At 46.2% G+C, this 23,290-nt stretch overlaps 1 protein-coding gene across 1 annotated transcript in view; it reads right to left on the bottom strand.

Moving 5' to 3' along the window:
- The window catches only part of ttc9 (tetratricopeptide repeat domain 9), a 154,378-nt gene extending 133,062 nt beyond the window's left edge, over positions 1-21,316 (bottom strand). The window contains exon 1 of the mRNA XM_086003619.1: positions 20,102-21,316. Coding sequence (XP_085859745.1) covers positions 20,102-20,510 — 409 coding nt within the window. The 5' untranslated portion in view covers positions 20,511-21,316. The remainder of the gene's footprint in view (positions 1-20,101) is intronic.
- Positions 21,317-23,290: the final 1,974 nt, after the last annotated feature.

Genomic DNA, 23,290 nt, shown 5'->3' with positions numbered 1-23,290 from the left:
CACTTCAGGCATTAAACCAAGAAAGAGCGCAGATGGCAAGGGAACACCAGGCAAAGACAGAGCATGTGGGAAATCAGGGACACTGTCCCTGACAACTATGTGTGCAGGAAGTGTGTCCAGCTGCAGCTCCTAGCGGACCGCATGGCGGCGCTGGAGCTGCGAATGGACTCACTCTGGAGCATACGCGATGCTGAGGATGTTGTGGATAGCACATTCAGTGAGTTGGTCACACCGCAGGTAAAGGCTAGCTCAGACAGTAAATGGGTGACCAAAAGGCAGGGTAAAGGCAGGAAGGTAGTGCAGGAGTCACCTGCGGTCATCTCCCTCCAAAACAGGTTTACCGTTTTGGGTACTGTTGGGGGAGATGACTTATCAGGGGAAGGCACCAGCAGCCAGGTTCAGGGCACCATGACTGGCTCTGCTGCACAGAAGGGTGGGAAAAAGAGGGATAGGGCTATAGTGATAGGGGATTCAATTGTAAGGGGGATAGATAGGAGTTTCTGTGGCCGAGACCGAGACTCCAAGATGGTATGTTGCCTCCCTGGTGCAAGGGTCAAGGATGTCTCGGAGCGGGTGCAGAGCATTCTGAAGGGGGAGGGGGATCAGCCAGTTGTCGTGGTACATGTAGGTACCAACGATGTAGGTAAAAAGAGGGAGGAGGTCCTACAAGCTGAATTTAGGGAGTTAGGAGCTAAATTGAAAAGTAGGACCTCAAAGGTAGTAATCTCTGGATTGCTACCAGTGCCACGAGCTAATAAGTTTAGAGAGAGTAAGATAGATAAGCTAAATACGTGGCTTGAGCAGTGGTGCAAGGGAGAGGGATTTAAATTCTTGAGGCATTGGAACCAGTTCTTGGGGAGGAGTGACCTGTACCAAGGGGACGGTCTACACCTGAACTGTGAGGGAGCCGATGTCCTCGGGGTAATATTTTCTAGGGCGGTTCGGGAGGATTTAAACTAATTTGGCAGGGGGATGGGAACCTAGGTAGTGGAAAAGAGGGAAGTCATATGAAGTCAGAAATAGATGGTAGAAAGGTGAGAAGCAATAAGCAAAGGAGAGAAACACAAAGGGCCAAACTAATTCATAATGAGAGTGTGAAAAAAGCAAGCCTGAAGGCTTTGTATCTTAATGCTAGAAGCATTAGGAACAAGGTGGATGAATTAGTTGTGGAAATAGAGGTAAACAAGTATGATTTGATTGGGATTACAGAAACGTGGCTGCAGGGTGGGCAAGGCTGGGAACTTAACATCCAGGGATATACAATATTTAGGAAGGATCGGCAAAAAGGTAGGGGAGGTGGGGTAGCATTGCTGGTAAAGGAGGGGATTAATGCAATGGAAAGGAAGGATATTAACTCGGATGAAACGGAATCTGTATGGGTAGAAATGAGAAATAGCAAGGGGAGGAAAACGTTAGTGGGTGTGATATATAGGCCTCCAAATAGTAATATGGAGGTGAGGGAAGGCATAAAAAGGGAAATTAGAGAAGCGTGCGATAAGAGCACAGCTGTCATCATGGGTGACTTTAATTTACATATTGATTGGACTACCCAAATTAGTAAAAATTCTGAGGAGGAGGAATTCCTGGAATGTTTTCGGGACGGTTATCTGGACCAATATGTCGAGGAGCCGACTCGAGATCAGGCCATTTTAGACTGGGTATTGTGCAATGAGAAGGGACTTATCAGCAATCTTCTTGTACGAGGCCCCTTGGGTCAGAGCGATCATAATATGATCGAGCTCTCAGTCGAGATGGAGAGTGAGGAAATTGAATCAGAGACTAAGGTCCAGAACTTAAATAAAGGGAATTACGAGGGTATGAGACGGGAATTGGGTAAGATTGATTGGGTGGTGTTTCTGGGGGGATTGACAGTGGATAGACAATGGCAAGCATTCAAAGATAGAATGGAAGAATTCCAGAACATGTTTATACCGGTTTGGCATAAAAATAAACCTAAAAAGGTGACTCAACCGTGGATAACGAGGGAAATTAGGGACAGCATAAAATCAAAAAAAAGGGCATATCAACTGGCAAAAAAAAGCACCAGACCGGAAGATTGGGGGCAGTACAGGATACAGCAAAAGAGGACAAAGGGATTAATCAGGAAGGGGAAAATAGAATACGAAAGTAAACTTGCAGCAAACATAAAGACAGACTGCAAAAGCTTTTATCGGTATATCAGGAGGAAAAGACTGGTAAAATCCCAAGTCGGTCCCTTGCAGTCCGATTCGGGAGAATATATAATGGAGAATAAGGAAATGGCAGACCAATTAAACTCATACTTTGGTTCTGTATTCACAAAGGAGGACACAAATAACCTCCCAGGAATATCGGCAAACATAGGGACTAATGAGAGGGAGGAGCTGACAGAAATTAGTATCTCTAGGGATATGGTGTTGGGTAAGTTGAGGGGACTGAAGGCCGACAAATCCCCGGGGCCTGATAAACTACATCCTAGGGTACTTAAGGAGGTGGCCCTGGAGATAGCAGATGCTCTAAGGATCATCTTCCGGAACTCCATTGACTCGGGAACAGTACCCGTGGATTGGAGGGTAGCTAATGTTACCCCAATATTTAAAAAGGGGGGTAGAGAGAAAGCAGGGAATTATAGACCAGTAAGCCTTACATCGGTTGTGGGCAAAATGCTAGAGTCCATTATTAAGGATAAAATAGCGGAGCACTTGACAAATGGGGAAAGGATCGGACAGAGTCAACATGGATTTACAAAGGGTAAATCGTGTTTGACTAATCTGCTGGAATTTTTTGAGGAAGTAACTGGTAAAATAGATGGGGGAGAGCCAGTGGATGTGGTGTACCTTGACTTCCAGAAAGCCTTCGATAAGGTTCCACACAAAAGATTATCATGCAAAATTAAGGCTCATGGAATTGGGGGCAAAGTATTAACGTGGATAGAGAACTGGCTGGCGGATAGAAAACAGAGAGTTGGAATAAACGGCTCGTTTTCGGAGTGGCAGGCAGTGACCAGCGGGGTGCCGCAAGGATCTGTCCTGGGACCCCAGCTGTTCACAATATATATAAATGATCTGGATCAGGGAATTGGATGCAATATTTCCAAATTCGCTGACGACACTAAACTAGGAGGAGGGGTGGGCTCTGATGAGGATGTCAGGAGGCTACAGTGCGATTTGGACAGGTTGGGGGAATGGGCGGATATGTGGCAGATGCACTATAATGTGGATAAATGCGAGGTTATCCACTTTGGGGGTAAAAACAGGAGGGTGGATTATTATCTAAATGGCAATAGATTGGGAGATGGGGAAGTGCAGAGGGACCTGGGTGTTCTTGTGCACCAGTCACTGAAGGAGAGCATGCAGGTGCAACAGGCGATTAAGAAGGCAAATGGCATGTTGGCCTTCATATCAAGGGGGTTCGAGTATAGGAATAGGGATACCTTACTACAGCTGTACAAGGTGCTGGTGAGACCGCATCTGGAGTATTGTGTACAGTTTTGGTCGCCCCATCTGCGGAAGGATGTTCTTGCCATGGAAAGAGTGCAACGGCGATTCACCAGGCTGATACCTGGAATGGCGGAAATGACCTACGAAGAGAGATTAAATAGTTTGGGCTTGTACTCACTGGAGTTTAGAAGATTGAGAGGGGATCTCATCGAAACATATAAAATTATGGCAGGCCTGGACAGGCTGAATTCAGAGAGAATGTTTCCAATGGCCGGGGAGCACAGAACCAGGGGCCACAGTCTAAAAATAGCGGGCAAATCATTTAAAACAGAGATGAGGAAGAATTTCTTCACTCAAAGAGTGGTGAGCCTGTGGAATTCCCTGCCACAGAGGGCTGTGAAGGCTAATTCAATAAATATTTTCAAGAGAGAATTGGATATATTTCTGAAGGCTAAGGGGATTAAGGGTTACGGAGAAAAGGCGGGGACGGGGTACTGAACTGGTAAGATCAGCTATGATCTCAGACGAAGATCAGCCATGATCTCATTGAATGGCGGAGCAGGCTCGAAGGGCCGAATGGCCTACTCCTGTTCCTATCTCTATGTTTCTATGAAATACCAGACCGCTGAAACTAAAGCCAGCGCTAGGCGCAAGATGGAGCACTTAGAATACCAGGTCAGAGAGGCGAGGGGCAGCGAGTTAAGGCTGCAGGACACAATTTGCGACCTCACCCAAAAATTAAAAGAGCAGGAGGAGAAAGTAAGGGAGGTAAAGTCAGCATACAAGCTAGCCTGCGACCGAGGGTTCGAGGAGGCAGATCACGGGCCCTGTAGGGAGGAGATAGAAAGTTTGGGCATGGCCTTATCGAGGGTGAAGGGCATGGTATGCCTCATCAGCCTGAAGGCGGGCCAGTCGGACTTTACCGGCAACCCAAACGGAACCGTCCCACAGGCAGCACCCAGGACAAAGTTGGCTAGGGAATCAGAGGTCCCATGGCCGCCACTCATAGCTCCAAGTTTTCAGGAGTTCTGGCAGCAAGGGGGGGTGGAGGATGAAGTGGTAGGGGAAGCACAGCAGGCCCCGCTAGATAGGCAGGGACCAGGGCCGGTGTACCCCCTCCGACAACAGAGGTACGGCCTGCCCGTTGATGACGAAGACCCAGGAGCCATCCAAAATCAGCTTGTGGTGCCACATGGCACCCAACAGCTCAGGGCCATGGTTAGTCACATCCCCAAGCTCACCAAAAAGGGAGACCCCTCTCTGCACTTCAGGGAGATAGAACAGGCAACGTGCGTTAATGACTGCAATGATGTAGAGCAAGCTAAGATGCTGCTGTTTTCTCTGGGAAGTAATCTCCTCCAGACCCTATCTGATGAACGTAAGGAGGGGCAGAAACATTATGAGGATTTGAGGAACGAGATACTGGAGGCCATGGGACTCAATGACGGTAGTCCGTTCGCCCGGGTGGAAAAAACGGTACAGCTCCCAGGGGAGTCCCCGCAGGTATTCACAGACAGGCTGTGACCAGTCTACCGGAGCGCATGCCCGGGAATGCCAATGCGGACATTACTGAGCCAAGCCCAATTGACCCACTGGCTCCATTGTCTAATGACAAACTGCCTGCCCCAAATTCGAGCCCAGGCTGCGGCCTGGTTTGACCCCAGTAGCCCCCAGACCACCGAGGAAATGGTGATCCGCCAGCTCACGATAGCATTTAAAAATATGAGGGGTATCGAGACACCCCAACCCAAGGGAAAAGTCCACGAGGTTAAACCTGGGGGCCAGAATAAGAAAGAGTGGCACCAGGAGGGGAACCATCCCTCCCAGACTAAGTTAAACTGTTACGGGTGCGGGAAGGACGGCCACTGGCACAAGGATTGTAAGAATCCCTGGAAGGAGAATAAGGGAAAGAATTCATCAGCCCCAGCCCAAAAGGCAGAGCCAGGTATCCCTCCCGCTGCGATTGAGCCACTCTTGGAGTCGATACGATCTCTCCTCCTGACCAGCCAGGGGAAAGTAGCAGCCACCACCGGTGTAGTGGTTCCCTCGGCCCCCTTTGACGCCCCACAATGACTAGAGCCAGTGCAGCCTGTCAACCTGTGTCCCCCAGAAAGACACGCACAGGAAGAGACCTCCTGTAAAATGGAGGAATACCTGCGGTGCCAGGTTGCGGAGTTAGTTGAGCAGGCTTTAAGGGAGGAGAACGCTCGGTTAACAGCGAGGGCTGGCAGTTTAGAGGGTCAGCTAAGGGTTTTTAAAATGGTTCATGACCAGTGTGAGTTGTTTAAGCTGGAGGCAGGGAAACAGGCAGCTGGGATTCAACCCGAGGTTCGAAATCCTCAGCCCGCAGCGGGTACACGCACGCAGGCTGCACATGCAGGCGCAGTCGAGAACGTCAAGGGAGAAGATCCCCAGCACTCTGTCCAGACCACTCCCCGCCTCTTATGGGATTCCGAGGAGGAGGAGCCCGAATCAGATGGCCCCGCCCCCGAACCAGGTTTTGAACCTGGAGGGGAAGACCCTCAGCCGTCGGCAGCCGGTGGCGAGGGATTGCCCGTCCCCAGTTCAGGTTTGGGAGGGGAGGGACCCGAGGGAGAAGGCCCCCAGTCAGCGAGGACGGTGACCCGAGCCAAGGGTCCGCTCGCCAGGGTAGCCCCACCAGTAGCACTCCCTAGAAGTTCTCCTCGGCCACCGCAGCCCAGTAAAGTATGGTCACCGGCTCTTCAGTTATAAAGGGCGGCCTCCCGTGTCAGGGAGAAGCCGAAAGACAGAGGTCCCCAGCCAGTAGCCATAAGCTGCGAGGGACCAGAAGTGGAGATCAGTGCAGCCGCGCCGCAGGGAGCAGCCTGCAGCAGCCCAAACAGGTAATAGGCTGGCCGCCCGGAGACGGGCGGCGGTTGTATAGAGTTTAGGTAGTATAATTTTAAGTAATGTGTAGAAGGTTAAGTTAGGGTGTTTTAATTTAATTCTATGTAAGGAACCGGTAGCCTATAAGTTTTAAGTATGGAACCGTTCCAGAGTGCTGTCTACGTGAGCCGAGGTCGCGGGACCCGATCACACTTCCCCCGAGCCAGGGAGCCTCCAGGGAACCTGGCTAGATGCTTTTATGTCTTTTTCAGTGTTTTGAAATGTGCAGAGGCATAATCCTGCTCGCCCTGTTCGGGCTGAGCCACGCGAGAAGGGGCGATGTTGAGGACCATCATATCTTCGGATGCTCGGGGAAGAGAGCGCCCCAGCACACGATGGAAGTGGTCTACGGGAGGCGGATGAAATCACCTCGTATGTCCATGAGGGGAGCTGGCCAGGATGGCTGGGATCCAATTCAACCCAGTATTCTAGTGAGACCGGCTTCACGTAGGAGGAGGCCTCCCCCTAGTGCCCGAGGATACGAATCGTCACCCCAAGGATTAGCGTCACTGTGGGCAAACGAATATGTTTGATGTGTAAAGGGAACATTTCCCTGGATAGGTGGTGGAGGCTCAGAAAGTTAAGCAAAGACATGGGGAACCCCAGGGTAGAGTGGGAAAGGTTAGGGAATGACACTCACAGGACCATTACAGGGACCCAGGGAGGGTTAAGTGTGTGCTGGGATAAATGGTGGGAACCGGATCAGGGGATCTACGTCTGTATGTGGGGATCAGAGAAAGTCTGCCCCACAGGCGTTTCCATCATTTTCCGCAGCCAGTGGCAAAATAACGGGAGGGGGATGGACCGGGAGTCCCGTCTGGATGCATGCGCGATCCCGTACTCCCCAATCTTGGTTAATGCCACTGAACTAGTGACCCGCCCCCGACAGCCCCTGCTCATGACCCCGACGTCACGGACAGTAGCAGAGGGATGCCCTGCCACCACCAAGGGACCAGGAAACGGCCTGGTGCTAGTACCCACAGACCAGGTGCTGTACCAAGGGGTGCATTACGTGGTGGCCTCGGTGATTTTAAACCTCACCGAGGTACACTTACCCACGTGGTGCCCCGCAGAGACTGCCAAACTGTATCAAGCCCTATTAACAGAGAAGTTTTGAAAATTCCATGAATTTGACTTTTCGGAGGTCGATAAGACCGAATTGTATCAGCTAGGGATCGTCCTCTACCTGGTTTTGTGTCCAGTGTAGGAGAAAGGGTCCCGGGGTAGAATTTAAAGCGAAAAGGTTGTGGAAGGACCGATATGCCCGGGTGGAAGAAGAAACACCCATGTGAGCTTTGTGTCGTATCACTACCGAGTGATGGCAGATCCGTTTGTTATTTTTTAATAAAGCTCGTTCCTTCCGTTCGTTATTTTTAATAAATATGGTTTTGGCCTGATGTTGATTTTATTAAAGATTGTGTGCTGTAATAAAGTTTTATGATGTCCCAAGTAGTGCAGGGGTGTCGGACCCCCTCCGTGCTTGGATTATTGTAACAGATCATATTTGCTATCGATAGATGCCTGCCGTGCACTGCGGTTTTCTCTAAGTAAGGGGAATGTATGTGTCGGGGGATCGTGAATAGATAAATATAGGGGAAGGTTGTTTGTGGGGGGTCAGAGATTTGTTCACATTGATTGGACACTTCAAGCAAGTTTCAGTATCCTAGGGGGGACTGAAAGGATTTGCAAATTTCATATTCCCCCCCCCCCCGAAGGTTTACTTTTGGTTTATTAAAGAAACCCTGGTTGGACTGAGTTTAAAATCCAGGGCTCAACAAGATAGCTGCAGTCAGCCTCATGGCCAAGGCCTGTAAGTTTCAGTTTGGACTCACAAACTTAGATTCCGATGACTGTGAGAAGGAACTTTCCAGAAAATTCGAATGCAGACAGACCTTCTGCATTTATGCATGAGAAGCAAAGCCAGTGGCATTCGGGCCTCTGATTAAAACCCATCAAGGTTGTTTGCACAGGCAATCAAGAACAGGCAAGGCCTATTCAATATGTAATAGCTGCATTCAGACCTTTCGTTAGAGAACATCAACACTGTTTGCAAACGATCAACGGGGCATTCAAACTGGAATGGCCCCATCATGAAACCAGTTGGACAAAGGGGAACACTGATGAGACGTTTAAAACCGATTAACCAGCCATTCAGGTCGATGGGCCCAGATCAGTACCCTTTGTATGAGCTTCAATACGTCCAGGTCAGACAAAAGAAATGAGTTGATCTGGCGGGAGATAAGGGCTACCAGGAAGGGTATAACGAGTCCCTCGGGAAGCCATCTCTCTCTCTCTCTCTCTCTCTCTCACCTCGCCTCCAGTGCCCTGCCGTATTATCAACCCAGCGAGAGGATCATCGACGAAGAGCCCGTCCAGGGAAGTAGGACACCCGCAGTTACATTTGAATTACTGGGGTATCTCTGCTCTGGGGCGGTGAAAACCTAAAACATCGACAGGCAACAGGGCACGGAGCAGGCGTTTCAACATCCTAGACTGGTGAGCATCAATTTTCTGGCCCATCACAAGACAACCTAGATAGGTGTAAAGGGTGGGAGTTAAGGGGAATTGCTAAAGTGTCATTTTAGTCATTTTCCCTCAATGTGTCCGTTTTTCCTCCCCCGCTAAGTGTAATTGTGTTGCATCCATAGTGATTTTCTCTGTATAGTAATTATTTCTCTATTTTAATAAACATTGGTTTTCTTTGCACCGAACCACTGGTCTCGTTTGTCTATATCGCTACTCGTAAATATGTCCGGTGCTCAGAACTAAAAAGGGGGAAGCAATTTGAACCACATGGGGCTGGGGCAGCTCAGGCACATGACTGACTGACCAGACAAAAACCCCAAACCAAAACACCCTACACTGCTGCTGAACGCATGTTCAGCTGTGTGAGGTTAACACAGGGCGTTAGCTCCAGCGGCGACAATGAAAATGTCAGCGCTTGCATCAAATCAGCGTTGCACGCTAATTGACATCACGATCTGCCTACTTGCCATACTTCCAGCGCACGCTCCTAACAGCCGCCTGACCGCCCTCACCAAGTGTCCGCCGCGACCTGCACCAGAAGTGTGCCCGCTGCTCGGACACCATTTTGGTCCTAATTCGGCACCCGTGGCACCCAAATAACGGGTGCTACGCAACTGAATTTCTAGGTCAAAATCTCTTGACGACCAAGATACTAATGAATAGGGCGAGTGATTTGTCACAGTGTGACATCCAGTTACAAATTCGCAAATACCTCCACTTAATTCCCATAGTGCCATTAGCTGCTTGAGTATATACTTGAAGATTATGCTTAAAATATCCTGGGGGATTATACTTAAAAGGCAGGTAGTGAGTGAGCTAGACAGAGTGAGTGTAGTGTCAGGGGTTGAGTGGGTACAATGAACAGGAGCAAGGGAGAGCACAGGAGGAATCTCTGACACCACAACACCCGGCCTGAGAGACACTGCATTTGCCTTTACAATTTTAGCCACTTTCTAAGGTAACAAATCAATACTCCACCAATGAATTGTGGTTTCCTTCACACAGCAGCAAGACCTTCATCAGATGTCGGAGCCTGACTTCCAGGGGCCAGGAGCCACATCAATAGCTTTATAAGACAGCACATCTTCAAACACTATGGCCCTCATTTCATTGCCTGTCCCACTTGTCTTCTTTTTTCCCATTTTTACTGTACTTCTCCCTTATCCCCTCTTTTTTCTTCTTTCACTCATTCCAACTAGATGGCTGGGCCTACAAATGAACTGCAATTTTTTCCTTTACTTGTCAATAGCCTAAAATAAATGAAGTGTGTGGGAACGCATGCATATCTGTTGCCTCATCCCCCCCACCTCCACCCCCCCACTCACTACAACCAGTGTACAGCTTCATACAGGCAGTGCCAGTCCTCCTGTACCTTGCCCAAGTGACCATCCTTCTGGTGTGAGCTGAGATAGTGAGTCTTAGTCCATGGAAAGGCTGAGCCCAGCTATAATGCCTACATGCACCCTTCACATCAGGATCAGTGCATAGCCATCAGGAGCAGGTATCCCAGCAAAGATTTCCCTCCCCAATTCTGAGGCCAACTATAAATGTCTATCTGCTGAGATCATCTAACTCAGTACACTGACTAGGGAACAAAACCTGGGGTCTTTCCTGGTCTGTATGACTTAGTTTCACAAAATGCCTGTACCAATAAAAAAAACTTGCCATAGTAATTATTCATTGATAGGGGTGGGGGAGGGGGAGAATTAAAGGAAAACTCAAATGTTTGAAAGGGATGTTTCCTTTATGGCAGTACAGAAGTTTAGACCATCTGAAGGATAGAGAGATGTACTCCAATGCACTCTTCATATTACAGAAGAAGCTTTTCTGTAATACCCTAGGCTCCTGGTGCTGTGCAGACCACCTTTTATAGTGCGGAGTGCACTCCACAGCATTAGAACAATAACAACAACCTGTATTTATATAGCGCCTTTAACGTAGTAAAACATCCCAAGGCACTTCACATGAGTGTTATAAAACAAAATTTGACACCAAGCCACATAAGGAGATAATAGGGCAGAAAGAGGTAGGTTTTAAGGAGCTTCTTAAAGGAGGAGAGAGAGGTAGAGAGGTGGAGCGGTTTAGGGAGGGAATTCCAGAGCTTGGGGACATGGCAGCTGAAGGCCACCAATGGTGGAGCAATTAAAATCGGGGATGCTCAAGGGGCCAGAATTAGAGGAGCACAGATATCTTGGAGGGTTGTGGGGCTGGAGGAGATTACAGAGATAGGGAGGGGCGAGGCTATGGAGGGATTGGAAAACAAAGATGAGAATCTTAAAATTGGTGCTTAACCAATGTAAGTCAGCGAGCATGGGGTGATGGGTGAACGGGACTTGGAGCGGAATAGGAAACGGGCAGCAGATTTTGGATGACCTCAAGTTTATGGAGGGTAGAACTTGGGAGGCCGGCCAGGAGTGCATTGGAATAGTCAAGTCAGGAGGTAATAAAGGCATGGATAAGGACTTCAGCAGCAACAGATTGCACATGATCAAAAAAACCTCATCACTGACCCATATGAGTGAAGTGAAGACTCAAACATGAACAGCCAGGAAAATGGTAGTTTCTGCCTCTAGGGGCAGCACTTCCATTTGCTGCCTGAGCAACGCAGCCTCTGGAGAGGGCCGACAGGAGCCCCTTCCTTAAGGTGGCTCATTTACACTACAGCGCCGTCACTAAAGTCAGAGTTGGCGCTGGCAACAACTTGCATTTATAACAGCACTCTAAATGGGGCTGTTGAAATGACAATAACTTGTAGCGTTTAGTATGTTTAAACAGATATCTTTAGAAGAATTATGAATCGAGGAATTTTCAAAAGGTAACAATGGAGGCTTTCAATATTGCCACATTGGTTCAATGCACTACAAATAGTTTACAATTAAACAGGAACATTACCCACTTTACAAAATCAGCCTTCCGCCAAAATTAATGAGACGTGCGCGGAACAGGTGCCCACTTAAGTGGAATAGGTTGCATGCCAAGAAATGATGGGCAATTCAGTATTGAAACTAATAATACAAGGAACGGTCTACAACCCAACAAAAAGCCCTGCAGCTGCTATTAAAGAGTGAATAGCAGAAAGTAACTTGAGGCTGGAAACTATACCCACAAACACTTACCTCTTCATTGACTGGATTGCAGCATTTTAAATAGACTGAAGTGTTGGCTGAGATCTTCCCCATGGCAGGTGCTGTGGGTTTAATCGCCAATGCTAAACTGTTACTGCTGTTGCTGTTGCAACTATTTTGCACTGATTGCAACTCTGTTATTCAAATATGTTATAAGAAATATGCTATTTCTATTCTTTGGTGATATTCAGTCGTTTCATTGCTTGCAATCAAGGATATGGTCAAAAGAAAGAGGAGGGAAGGAATGCATGGCTTGGTACCTCTCACTCTTTCTCTCCCTTTCTCTTTCTCTCTCTCTCTCTCTTTTTCTCTGTGTACCCATTCCACTCCAGAGGTTAGTGACCAGCACAATCCACACTGTCCACCTCTGCATGGATTGTTACACCTGCGTTCTGGCAATATTTATCCCTCAACCAACATCACTAAAACATTGGGCTGAATTTTACATGGTGGTAGCGGGCGCGATCGGTGGCGGGTCGGGTGGGGAAGTTATTTTTTTTGACAGCGGGTCAGGAACCCGTTGACAACTCGCTCCCATGCGCCTTTCCCACAGGCACATCTGTCATCGTGGAGCTGACCCGACCTGCAGCGGCGGGTGACTCAATTGAAATCATTATGAGGTACTTTACAGGCACTTAAGAGCCCTTTTCCCCCTACTTTTTAAATTTCCCCACATGGCCATGGGATTCACACATCTCGGGAACCACGTCTGTCAACCTGAAGTGGGAGTTCCGTGGCCATTGCTCCAGCTGATTACTTGACAGCGTGGAAAACAAACCAAAATAAAAACATGTTGATTACATCAGCTAACAAAATGATGGAGATTCTGTTCTACTTGAAAAGCTACTGGTAAATGTTAATTCAGAAATTCCCAAAAGGATGTAAGTGCTACCCTGGATGGTGAGTGAAATACATTTTTCACTGGCCATTCTCAGCTGTTGCCTTCCAACTCAACAGTAGTTGCAGTGGATTGATCTGCACTGTAAAAAATTACATATACCGTTTAAATAAATGTTTGTGTTGCTTCTGGTCAGATTTTTCTCACAGTATACTTTGATTGTCCAGTTACACATTAAATCAAGTCATCAACTGTAACAATTTCATTCTCATCACTCATTCCACTGCTTTCAGTCCCCTGAATATGATATTTAATTTTTCAGTTTGAGACTTTAGGGTGAATTTCTGCAGAGGTTCTCTCACTTGTCCATTGTTAACTTCAATGGAAGAGCTGGAGAAATGCCAGAAACACATTGTAAGCACCACTTACACTGTTTGTTAGGGATTCCACAGCTCTTCCGCTGAACTTGCATAAGATTGTAAATCCACCCCTTTACAATTACATTTAAAATCTGTTTAATTTTATGTGTTACCTATACACACACATCTTTTATTTGTAACAGTTACTGATACAAAAGTATATAGATTTGTGACTAAAGCACCAATAACTTCCAAATTAATGTACTTTTTAAATTATGTTCTTGACCGTATTTGTAGATGGAGTCATATTACTTAATGATAATATTATTTAAACACTTCTTTGTCACTCATATGTAACTTTTATTATATTATTGTACAGTAAAGATTCAACACCCGCTATATTAGATGAAACCTAAAATTTAATGTGGCCATGGTCCCTTTAAGGATCTCAGCTTAAAACGCGTCATGAATGACATCACCAGACCTGCTCCATCTCATTGGGCTGGGTAACGTGCTGGATGGGTTTAATAGGCCCCATTAAGATAAGTTAATTTTCTACAGCGGGATGGAGCCAGCAGCTGTGTCGGGACCCTCCATGGACACTGGCCGCACCGGACCCACCAAGGTAAGGAAAGTTCCGGCCATTATCTCATTGCTGTTTGTAGGACTTTGCTGTGTGCAAATTGGCTGCCATGTTTCCTACATTACAACAGTGACTACACTTCAAAAATTGGTTGTAAAGTGCTTTGGGACTTCCTGAGATCATGAAAAGTGAGATATAAATGCAAGTCTTTCTTTCTTTCTAGACCATTATTCTAGCACAGTGAATTTGGCCATCAGGGGAACCCATCAAGCAGACATTAAAGTTTAGAAATGATTCTTGCTAATAACAGCAGGTGAACGCTAAACACACTTGTGTGACATTCCTCTGTATTCTATTTTAGTGGAGACATTAACCTATTTAATAGAATCTGTCCCTTTTAATATTTTGGGCTGCTCCATAGAATACACCTGCTGTAAAACAACAAAGGAAAGTCATACCAACTTGTTAAGCATTCGTCCACTGATATTGCCAATAGTAATTTCTATGCCTAACTGTTGGAACTACTTATTTCACTTGGCTTGGATACACACAAGTAAAATAAAGTTGAAAAATCCATGGTTGATGACTCAGGCTGTTGATGTTTAAATACTGACTCAATTACCTAACTCCGCCCTGATAATTGGGCCTCCTACTGACTGTGAAAGACCAACACTGGCTGAGCTGGAGGAAGCTGTGGAGAAGCATTCAGCCAAGACTGTCTCTCCTTTCTGTTCAGGTTAGGGGTCCAGAAGAAGGAGGAGGTAGGTAGGATTACAAATATATAATTGATCATGGTTTAAACAGCACAAAACATTTGTCTGTAGCGTTCTGACTCTGAACCCTCAGGAGTGTCCTTTGAAGCTATCTTTCTTTCCCATGAATGGGGTCTCATCTGTATGGAAAGCTACTTTTCTTTGTGCTCATAAGAACATAACAAATAGGAGCAGCAGTAGGCCATTCGGCCCTTGAGCCTGCTCCGCCATTCAATAAGATCATGGCTGAGCTTCTGCCTCAACTCCACCTTCCTGAACTATCCCCATATCTACTGATTGCCTTACTCTCCAAAAATCAATCGATCTCAGTCTTGAATATACTCATCGACTGAGCCTCCACAGCCCTCTGGGGTAGAGAATTCCAAAGATTCACAACCCTCTGAGTGAAGAAATTTCTCATCTCGGTCCTAAATGACTGACCGCTTATCCTGAGACTGTGACCCCTGGTTCTAGACTCCCCAGCCAAGGGAAACAGCCTCTCCGCATCTACCCTGTCAAGCCCTCTAAGAATTTTATAAGTTTCAATGAGATCACCTCTCATTCTTCTAAACTCCAGAGAATATAGGTCCATTCTACTCAGTCTCTCCTCATAGGGCAGCCCTCTCATCCCAGAAATCAGACTGGTGAACCTTTGTTGCACCCGCTCTAAGGCAAGTAAATCCTTTCTTAGGTAAGGAGACCAAAACTGTACACAGTACTCCAGGTGTGGTCTCACCAAAGCCCTATATAAGTACAGCAAGACTTCCTTACTCTTATACCCCAACCCCCTTGTAATAAAGGTAAACTTGCTCAGTTGCTTAATGCTGTAGTTTCTATTAATCAAAGTTGTAATGCATTTGCAAATAATTAAATAAATATGACTGCAGTTTAACTCACTAAAGAAAAAGAAAAAGCCCTATTAACGATTCAAGTGCATATTTTATTATTGTATCTTATCGGGGTGTTTTCTAATTGGCTGCTCACAATTTCCATGGCGATGACTAGGATAAGTAGCAAAGCTTCAGTACTATCTCAATACTTTAGTCGGGTATTAAAGCAGTGATGCTCACTTTCAAGGTTCATGCAGCTAGATTCCCACAAACTGCTATCTAGATCTGACAGCTCTGAGAATTACATCTTGCGCTAACCTTGAATTAATCGGAAACCTCCAAATTTTCAGTGATAAAAACCCACAAAAAAGCAGGAGTTTTGTTTCAGCTTTGACTGATGGCCAGTCACAGCGAGGCAGTCACCATGGCAACAGCACCACGCCAACTGGAAAGCAATCCAATCTCTCCCGCTCGTTCCCTCACTCACTCCACACATACACACTCAATTAGACAACTTGCCTTACAAAATCACAAGCAAGCACCCTTTTGAAATGGATGTATTTCCACCGAGGTTGATGGAAGAATGTAGCACTGCCACGTGTGGTGCTAGGACACCAGTTTGTCCACCTTTCAGGGAGTGAGGGTTCTTTCTCTCTGGCCCCTGGCCGACCTCCCATCTCCCACCCTGCATAAGCTGAAGCTCATCTAAAACTTTTCTGCCCATATCCTAACTCACACCAAGTGCCATTCACACAGCCCGCTGTGCTCACTGACCTACATTGGCTTATGGTCCAGCAATTTTAAAATTCTCATCCTTGCTTTCAAATCACCTCCCTGGCCTCGCTCCTCCGGTCCTACAACCCTCCCAGATATCTGCGCTCCTCCAATTCTGACCGCTTGCGCATTCCCGATTTTAGTCACTCCACCATTAGCGGCCCTACCTTCAGCTGCAAAGGCCCTAAGCTCTGGAATTCCCTCCCTAAACCTCTCCGCCTCAATACCTCTCTCTCCTCCTTTAAAACGCTTCTTAAAACCTACCACTTTGATCAAGCTTTTGGTTATCTGTTCTAAATAACTCCCTAGGTGGGTCGGTGTCCAATTTTGTTTGATAACGCTCCCGTGGAGCGCCTTGGGACGTTTTACTGCCTTAAATTTGAGTTATCTTGCAGTCTGCCTCCCTCCTCGCAGTGAGATAGTTCAGGGAAATGGCAAGAGTTCCTATTGGCAAGGATGCAGTGTACTGATTTGACGATATACCCACCCTCTGGGTATAAAACGCAGCAATTGCGTTTGCTCCAGTGATACTATGCTGCCAGCATGCAGTATTGCCGAGGATTTGAAACATGGTGTGGTGGAGGGGAACACTCTGACACCAGAGCGCCATCTGGTGAAGTCTTGCAGGCTACATCAACACTGTTACAGCATTTGAAAACCCTCTGCTGCATTTTCTCCGTCCGTCCCCCCACCACACACACACGCCCTGTCCGTGACCTGTGGCGATTTCAAACCATGGCACTCCTAGCCTGCACTCTGGTGTTATCATTCAGGACCCAACAGAAGCCTGGTGATGCACACAGGCGAATCTAAACAGAGCACCTTATTCGCTCGCGGCTCTGCCACAGTCTAAGGTTGGGGGGCGTGATGAGTATTGAGTGATGAAATGCGATTGATCTTAGAATTTGTGAATTAAGTTATGATGAAGAAAATCAGGTGGGTTTGCCGAGCACAAGATAAGGAAATGAGATGGGAATCAGGGAAAATGGAAATCAGGCCACAACCGTTGAAAACGTAACTATGGCCAACTGAAATAGAAGCAAGAGATCTGAAGGTGATATCCTTACACAGGGGACTTCAGCACTGGAGCAATGATGATCTGATATAGTGTGATTCAATTCACCCCATTTCCAAGCTAAGCAAAGTAGCTCAGCTCAGTTTGTATGATTGAATTTTAAAGCAGTGACATTGTTAACTGTAAAGCATAATCTGTCTTTAAAAATAACGGATGGAATGTTGGTCTGCGCAAACAGAATTGGGGGTCGACTTGGCACATTGGCACATGCAAACCTATCGGCCTGCGCAATTAGTTTGGGGTCTTCACCTGCACGGGGTAATTTTAACTTTTGGTGATAGTGTAAAAGGGGCGATATTGGCTCTCCCGATTTTTATTTCCATTGACTTCACAGGGCTGGGTTCTTTTGAATTGCAGCCTGAAATTTACAAAGATCGACCATTGCCCTCTAAGTGACCTCAAGAATTTACAAGTTTCTTACATTGCCTGTATTTCTCTCTTCACACCATTTACAGACAGTACATCAGTCAGCTAAACATTGCAACCATGCTCCGGACTACAGTATGTAGCACACTGGAAGATCCTCTAGTGTTATATAAATTCCACTGATGTTCTATTATTACTGTTAGATTTCCGTTTAATATTTAAAAATTATATTTTCCACTGCAGGCTATGATTTTTTCTGACTTCACACCTGCACTTTTAAGTCCTGAACAATATTCGGAGGCAGAGTGAAGCCATACACTTGTGCGTTCTACAATGGTCCAGGGTCAATTGAGCTCTTCATTCTCACCATCTAATCTCTGGATACAGATTCATGTGGTCGTTTTTTATTGCGTATAGAAATGCAGACTGATTTTGGAATTCTCCAGCAGGTTAACTTCCCTTCGCGATCAGTGCTGGGACAGACTGTTGCTGCGTTGTGCGATCATTACAATTTAGCGTCACTTCAACTTTAAAACGTTTGTAGCAGATAGATGTGAGTTGGTGGCATTACCATTTCACCAAACGGGCCTTCATGCACCCCTCTGTTTGCAGACTTGGCAAAATTTTGTCTTGCTTCAACTTTTTACAGTAACCAGATAAACAGCTGCACATTTTGCATAATGTTGGACATCAACAAGGCTTGTCTTCAGCTTGTACATTGGTGGAGAATGGCCTAAACCTTGCATCAAATGTGTACTAGTGACATCTATTGGTCCACATCTGTACTGCAGCAACTTAAAAAAAAAAAAATCACTTGTACCCACAAATAAAAACAGAAAATGCTGGAAATTCTCAGCAGGTCAGGCAGCATCTGTGGAGAGAGAAACAGAGTTAACGATTCAGATCGATGACCCTTGCGACCTGAAACGTTAACTCTGTTTCTCTCTCCACAGATGCTGCCTGACCTGCTGAGAATTTCCAGCATTTTGTTTTTATTTCAGATTTTCAGCATCCGCAGTATTTTGCTTTTGTACTTGTACCCACAGGCTGGCTTGGCGCCTTCTTGTAGTACCTAATTAACAGGTCAACCATCTTTTGGACAGCTAGCTAGATCAAACTCTGGCTGGCAGCTAAAAACTAGCTTTAACTTCCTTGACAGTCTAGTGTATAGCTGTTATCACTGCTGTAGTAAATTGAGCCATATCTTCCCAATGGTATTTCAGATTTGCTTGTGATCATGGTGAAGCTTCTTTGCACCATGTGTCAATTTATTTATTTTGCATGCAAACGGTCACACTGATTAATGCGTGATCTCTGCTTGACATCATTTGAGTTTGCATGCAAGCACTAACTGCCTAATTTATATTCTGCTATTGATTTAGAAGCACAAAATCCGAACCGTTTAACTCTAAAAGCTACCAGCATTTTGATCCAGTTTATGCTTTGGAGTGTTCTACTTTCTCCAAAGACCATTAGGCCTTTTGCTAATATATTCTTTTGAAATATTCATAACACAGAACATACAGATTGTACCCAGTGAATAACAATGGCTCAGAATGAAAGCCTGGTACGAATCCTATATCAATACTGCAGCAGACCTTGCCTGGACCTACTGGACATGCAGCGACAATATGGGCGGGTGGGTGGGCACACGTATGGAGCTGCTTTCAGCCTAGTGCAGCACTGACAGAGATTGTGACATCCCTTGTTTTATGCTTCGTGCTTGGGTAGTCTATCATGCATTATTCGTGGGTGCTGTGAATTGCTTTGCCTACCACTTTGGAGATTGTGCCAAATCACCGGCCGGTACTAATACCAGATGTAACCAGCAGCACCGTTCAAAAACATGATCTTTACTGAAATGGTATAACTTTAATATTGAGCCAAGCGCGACTAAACTCAATCTTGTACTTGATCCAACATAAAACTGTAATATTCTATTGCTTATCAACATACAGAACTCCTGTGTCCAAGGACATGAATGTATTTATCAGGATTTGATCCTCACATACACGGGGTAAGGAATAGTCTGGCATTTCACTGAATAATATCCTTGTGAATCACTTTTACTGGCATCATGTTCTCTAAACGTGCACTCAGTCTCACAACACTGGCTGTAATCTACACTTAGTGATGGCACCCTCTCCACAACATGATGTCCCAGCAAATCATATTGGCAAATATCAACACCCAGTACAGTATGGATTGTCAAAGGAAAAGGAGAAGGTAGCAGGGAGTATAGAGATTTGCACAATCTTGGGCTTTACAGGATGTGTAAAGCACTTCAGCTTCAATCTCCGGGTTTGTATCCCTCAAACTACCTTCAATTATGTTATTTCCCTGTTCATTGCTTCCAGTGGACCCTTTCTGCTGCCTGGAACACACGGGCAGATCAAAATAATCCTGCTGAAAGGGCAATGAATGGAGGTAACCCACCCCCACCCCTCCTTAAAAAAAGGTGAACTCTCTGGTCAAAACAAGGCAATAACCTGTGACACGAACCATCATCTCCCGGCTTTGAACACAGAAAAGCCTTGAGAGACTCACCTGCCAGGCTGTTGTAACACTCGATCTCGCTGCTCTCCACCACCCTCCTCTCTTCCTCGGTCAGTCTTACTGGCGCTCTCCCTGAGGGAGGGTGCACTTGAACGGCAGAGGACGATGACTCGGGATCGGTCACCGCCAAGAAACCCTTCATCTCCAGCAAAGCCCGGTGGTACTTGCCGATGGCTTCTCGGAATTTCTTCTCCTTGTAGCACTGGTTCCCCTGGCTCTTGAAGTCCAGCGCTCTCTGGATGGTATCCTGCGAGTCGGACTGGCCGTGATCGCCCCTGATCACACTCAGATCGCACTTGGATACATTGAGAGTCCCTCCACCTCCTCCTGGTCTACCAACATCTCCCGGTCGCCCAGGGTTGGAGATGTGCTTGATGCCAGATGGGTTTTTATCTTCCATCTCTTAGCTGCTGCCGCCGATCTGTTTCATGATGCTGGGAACTGCAAACAAACAAGCCGTCTGATGGGCTCCCGGGTGTGTGTGTGTGAGTGCGCGCCGTTTGGTTTGCGCTGTTTGCTAGAATTGTCCAACTGATCCACCACAGGCTCGGATCTGCCGTGCTCTGCTGAGGTTTTTTTTTTGGAGATGCCTGGGTCTGTATTGCTGACCCGGAAGAGCTGGAGCAATCCACACGTAATCCAACCTGATGCGGTGTCTAATTAAAGCGATAAAGCGTCTGGCAAAATCACACATCAAACGAAGAGTGCGGGGCCGGTAGGTTAAAGAGGCAGCGCAGCCAAGGCGAATACATCTAATCTCACCATTACAGCTAAAGAGCACTAATTCAGAGAGCCCGCACTCTTCACATGCCTACACGTCAGCTAGGATTGTCTGTATTTCAATAGAATCATTGGCCCATTTTACTAATAAATCTCACATCCAGACCAGTCACTTTTTAAAATCAACAGTTTTTATGTGACTATTCTGTTACCCAAGACAAGCTTTTTGGAGTGTCCATCCTCAGACGTTCTCATGTTTCAGCTCGCCATCCTCCCCTTGCTGCTCTCCTGCTGGTGTTGGTGGTGACATGTGCTGGGGGAATGGCTCTACAGTATGTTGCCCAGGTGGCTATTGCTCACGTGTGAGCGAAATTGGACACAGAGTTGTCACTGGGCGATGTGCCCTCTCAGTCCAGCCTAGCTCTGCCCTCAATCGGTGCCCCACACATGCCATCTCCACGGACGGTAGTTAGGTAATGATCAGGAGTGGGGTCCCCGGTCAACTTTACCCCCCCCCCCCCCCGCCTCCTCCTCATCGTAGAGAAGTCAAAGCCAACGAGGCACCCTCCCTCCCAATCGACGAGCTAGATCGGCACCAGCCAATGATAAATCGTGGCATCTCCCTGGTTGTGTGACTCGCTGGTGCGTTTGCCTGCCTATAGTTTTAAGTAGGCATTGATCTCAAACAATTCAACTCACCAACTGTCTTGTGGCAAACTCTACGTTTGACCATTTGTTTTGTCTTTAGCAAGCTGAGAAACAATGCAAATGTCAAGCTTTCTATTTATGATTTCTTGCTGATCCCTTGTGGTCTGCTGCACTTTTTGTACTTCCTAAAACCTGCCTGTACTAAATAACAATTGTATTCCATTTTCGGATTGATTTCTGTAGTTAAAGTAACAGGTTTTGGATGTGAAGTTTAATTTAATTAACTACAATCCAGCATCGAGAAAACTTGCCCTGCAAGATATTTCATATTGGTATTTTATTATGAATATATTTTGTCAGTGCCAGTGTCAGCTGTGGCTCAGTGGGTAGCACCCTCGCCTCAGAGTCAGAAGGTTGTGGGTTCAAGTCCCACTCCAGGGACTTGGGCACATAAAGCTAGGCTGACACTCCAGTGCAGTGCTGAGGGAGTGCTGCACTGTAGGAGGTGCCCTCTTTCGGATGAAACGTTAAACCGAGGCCCCATCTGCTCTTTCAGGTGGACGTAAAAGATCCCATGACACTATTTCGAAGAAGAGCAGGGGAGTCATCCCCTGACCAATATTTATCCCTCAACCAACATAACAAAAACAGATTATTTGATCATTATCACATTGCAGTTTGTGGGACCTTGCTGTGCGCAAATTGGCTGCCGCATTTCCCACATTACAATAGTGACTCCACTTCAAAAAGTACTTCATTGGCTGTAAAGTGCTTTGAGACATCCGGTAGTGAAAGGCGCTATATAAATGCAAGTCTTTCTTTTATTTTAGATGATTCCATGCAGTGGCCTTGAAATGACACTCCCATCCGTACACAAACGCTTAGTTCATCCATATGAAATTCGTTTTCCTGCTATTTTAACGGAGGTGCTAAACCATATCTTTTGAAAATAAATTAAAAATAAATGGGCTCACAGTCTCTGTTAAAATATCGGATGAGGTGGCTTCATATGAAGGTGTCCTGTGTTGCTTTGCTAACATCGCGTCATGTACTTTCTCGTCTCATGTGTCGACTTTAGAACTAAGCTTCTGGAAAGTGGGACACCGTTCAGATTTCCACGTCTAATTTTCAGGAGTCCAACAGTGATTTACAAGGAGGTAAACAAGAGGAAATGCTGCTGCAGCAATGATTTCCCTCGAATTCTCTTTGTAAATAGGATCTGCTTCAGCGTTTCCCAGTGTAGTGGTGACATCGAGTGCCAGACTGTAAGTGCTGTAACACATCTACATATTTTGATTATATTGATAGACTGTCAGGGGAAAAAATAACAAAAGAAAGCAAAAGTTAATCATTGTTAACAGTTAACTTTTTAAAAAGCCACCTAGGTAGTGAGATCGCTTCAATATAATTTATTAGCCATTGCTGTTGATCTACTTTTGATGTTGTGTTCTTTACTGGTCTGTTGTTTCTCAAGCTGTTTAATTTAGATAGTAAATGATATGAAAAAGGATAAATCTGAAACTCTTCGTGTGGAACAAGGGGCACAGGTGCGAACTGGTAAACGGCGCTTTTATGCGTGATGTGGGGGGAATTTTTTTCACACTGTGCTCAACGTTTGAAATGGATTTTCAGGATCGGATAGTGGGGGCAAGAATCAAGGAATCGTTTTAAAATGGTTAGATGCTGTTACGGGGGCCTGTAGGTTTTTCTAAATGGAGGAGCTAGTGTAGGCTGAACCCTACTCTGTCTCCATATCTGTCTTGTAATTTACTAAAACTAAACTCCTGTGGTTGCTGAGAAGAGAAATTACTG

This window comes from Somniosus microcephalus, chromosome 12 (assembly GCF_052327205.1).
Source record: "Somniosus microcephalus isolate GS21.2 chromosome 12, FLI_Smic_1.0, whole genome shotgun sequence".
Classification (NCBI taxonomy): domain Eukaryota; kingdom Metazoa; phylum Chordata; class Chondrichthyes; order Squaliformes; family Somniosidae; genus Somniosus; species Somniosus microcephalus.
The sequence above is the reverse complement of the archived record's forward strand: the minus strand, read 5'-3'. Positions and strand labels throughout refer to the sequence as shown.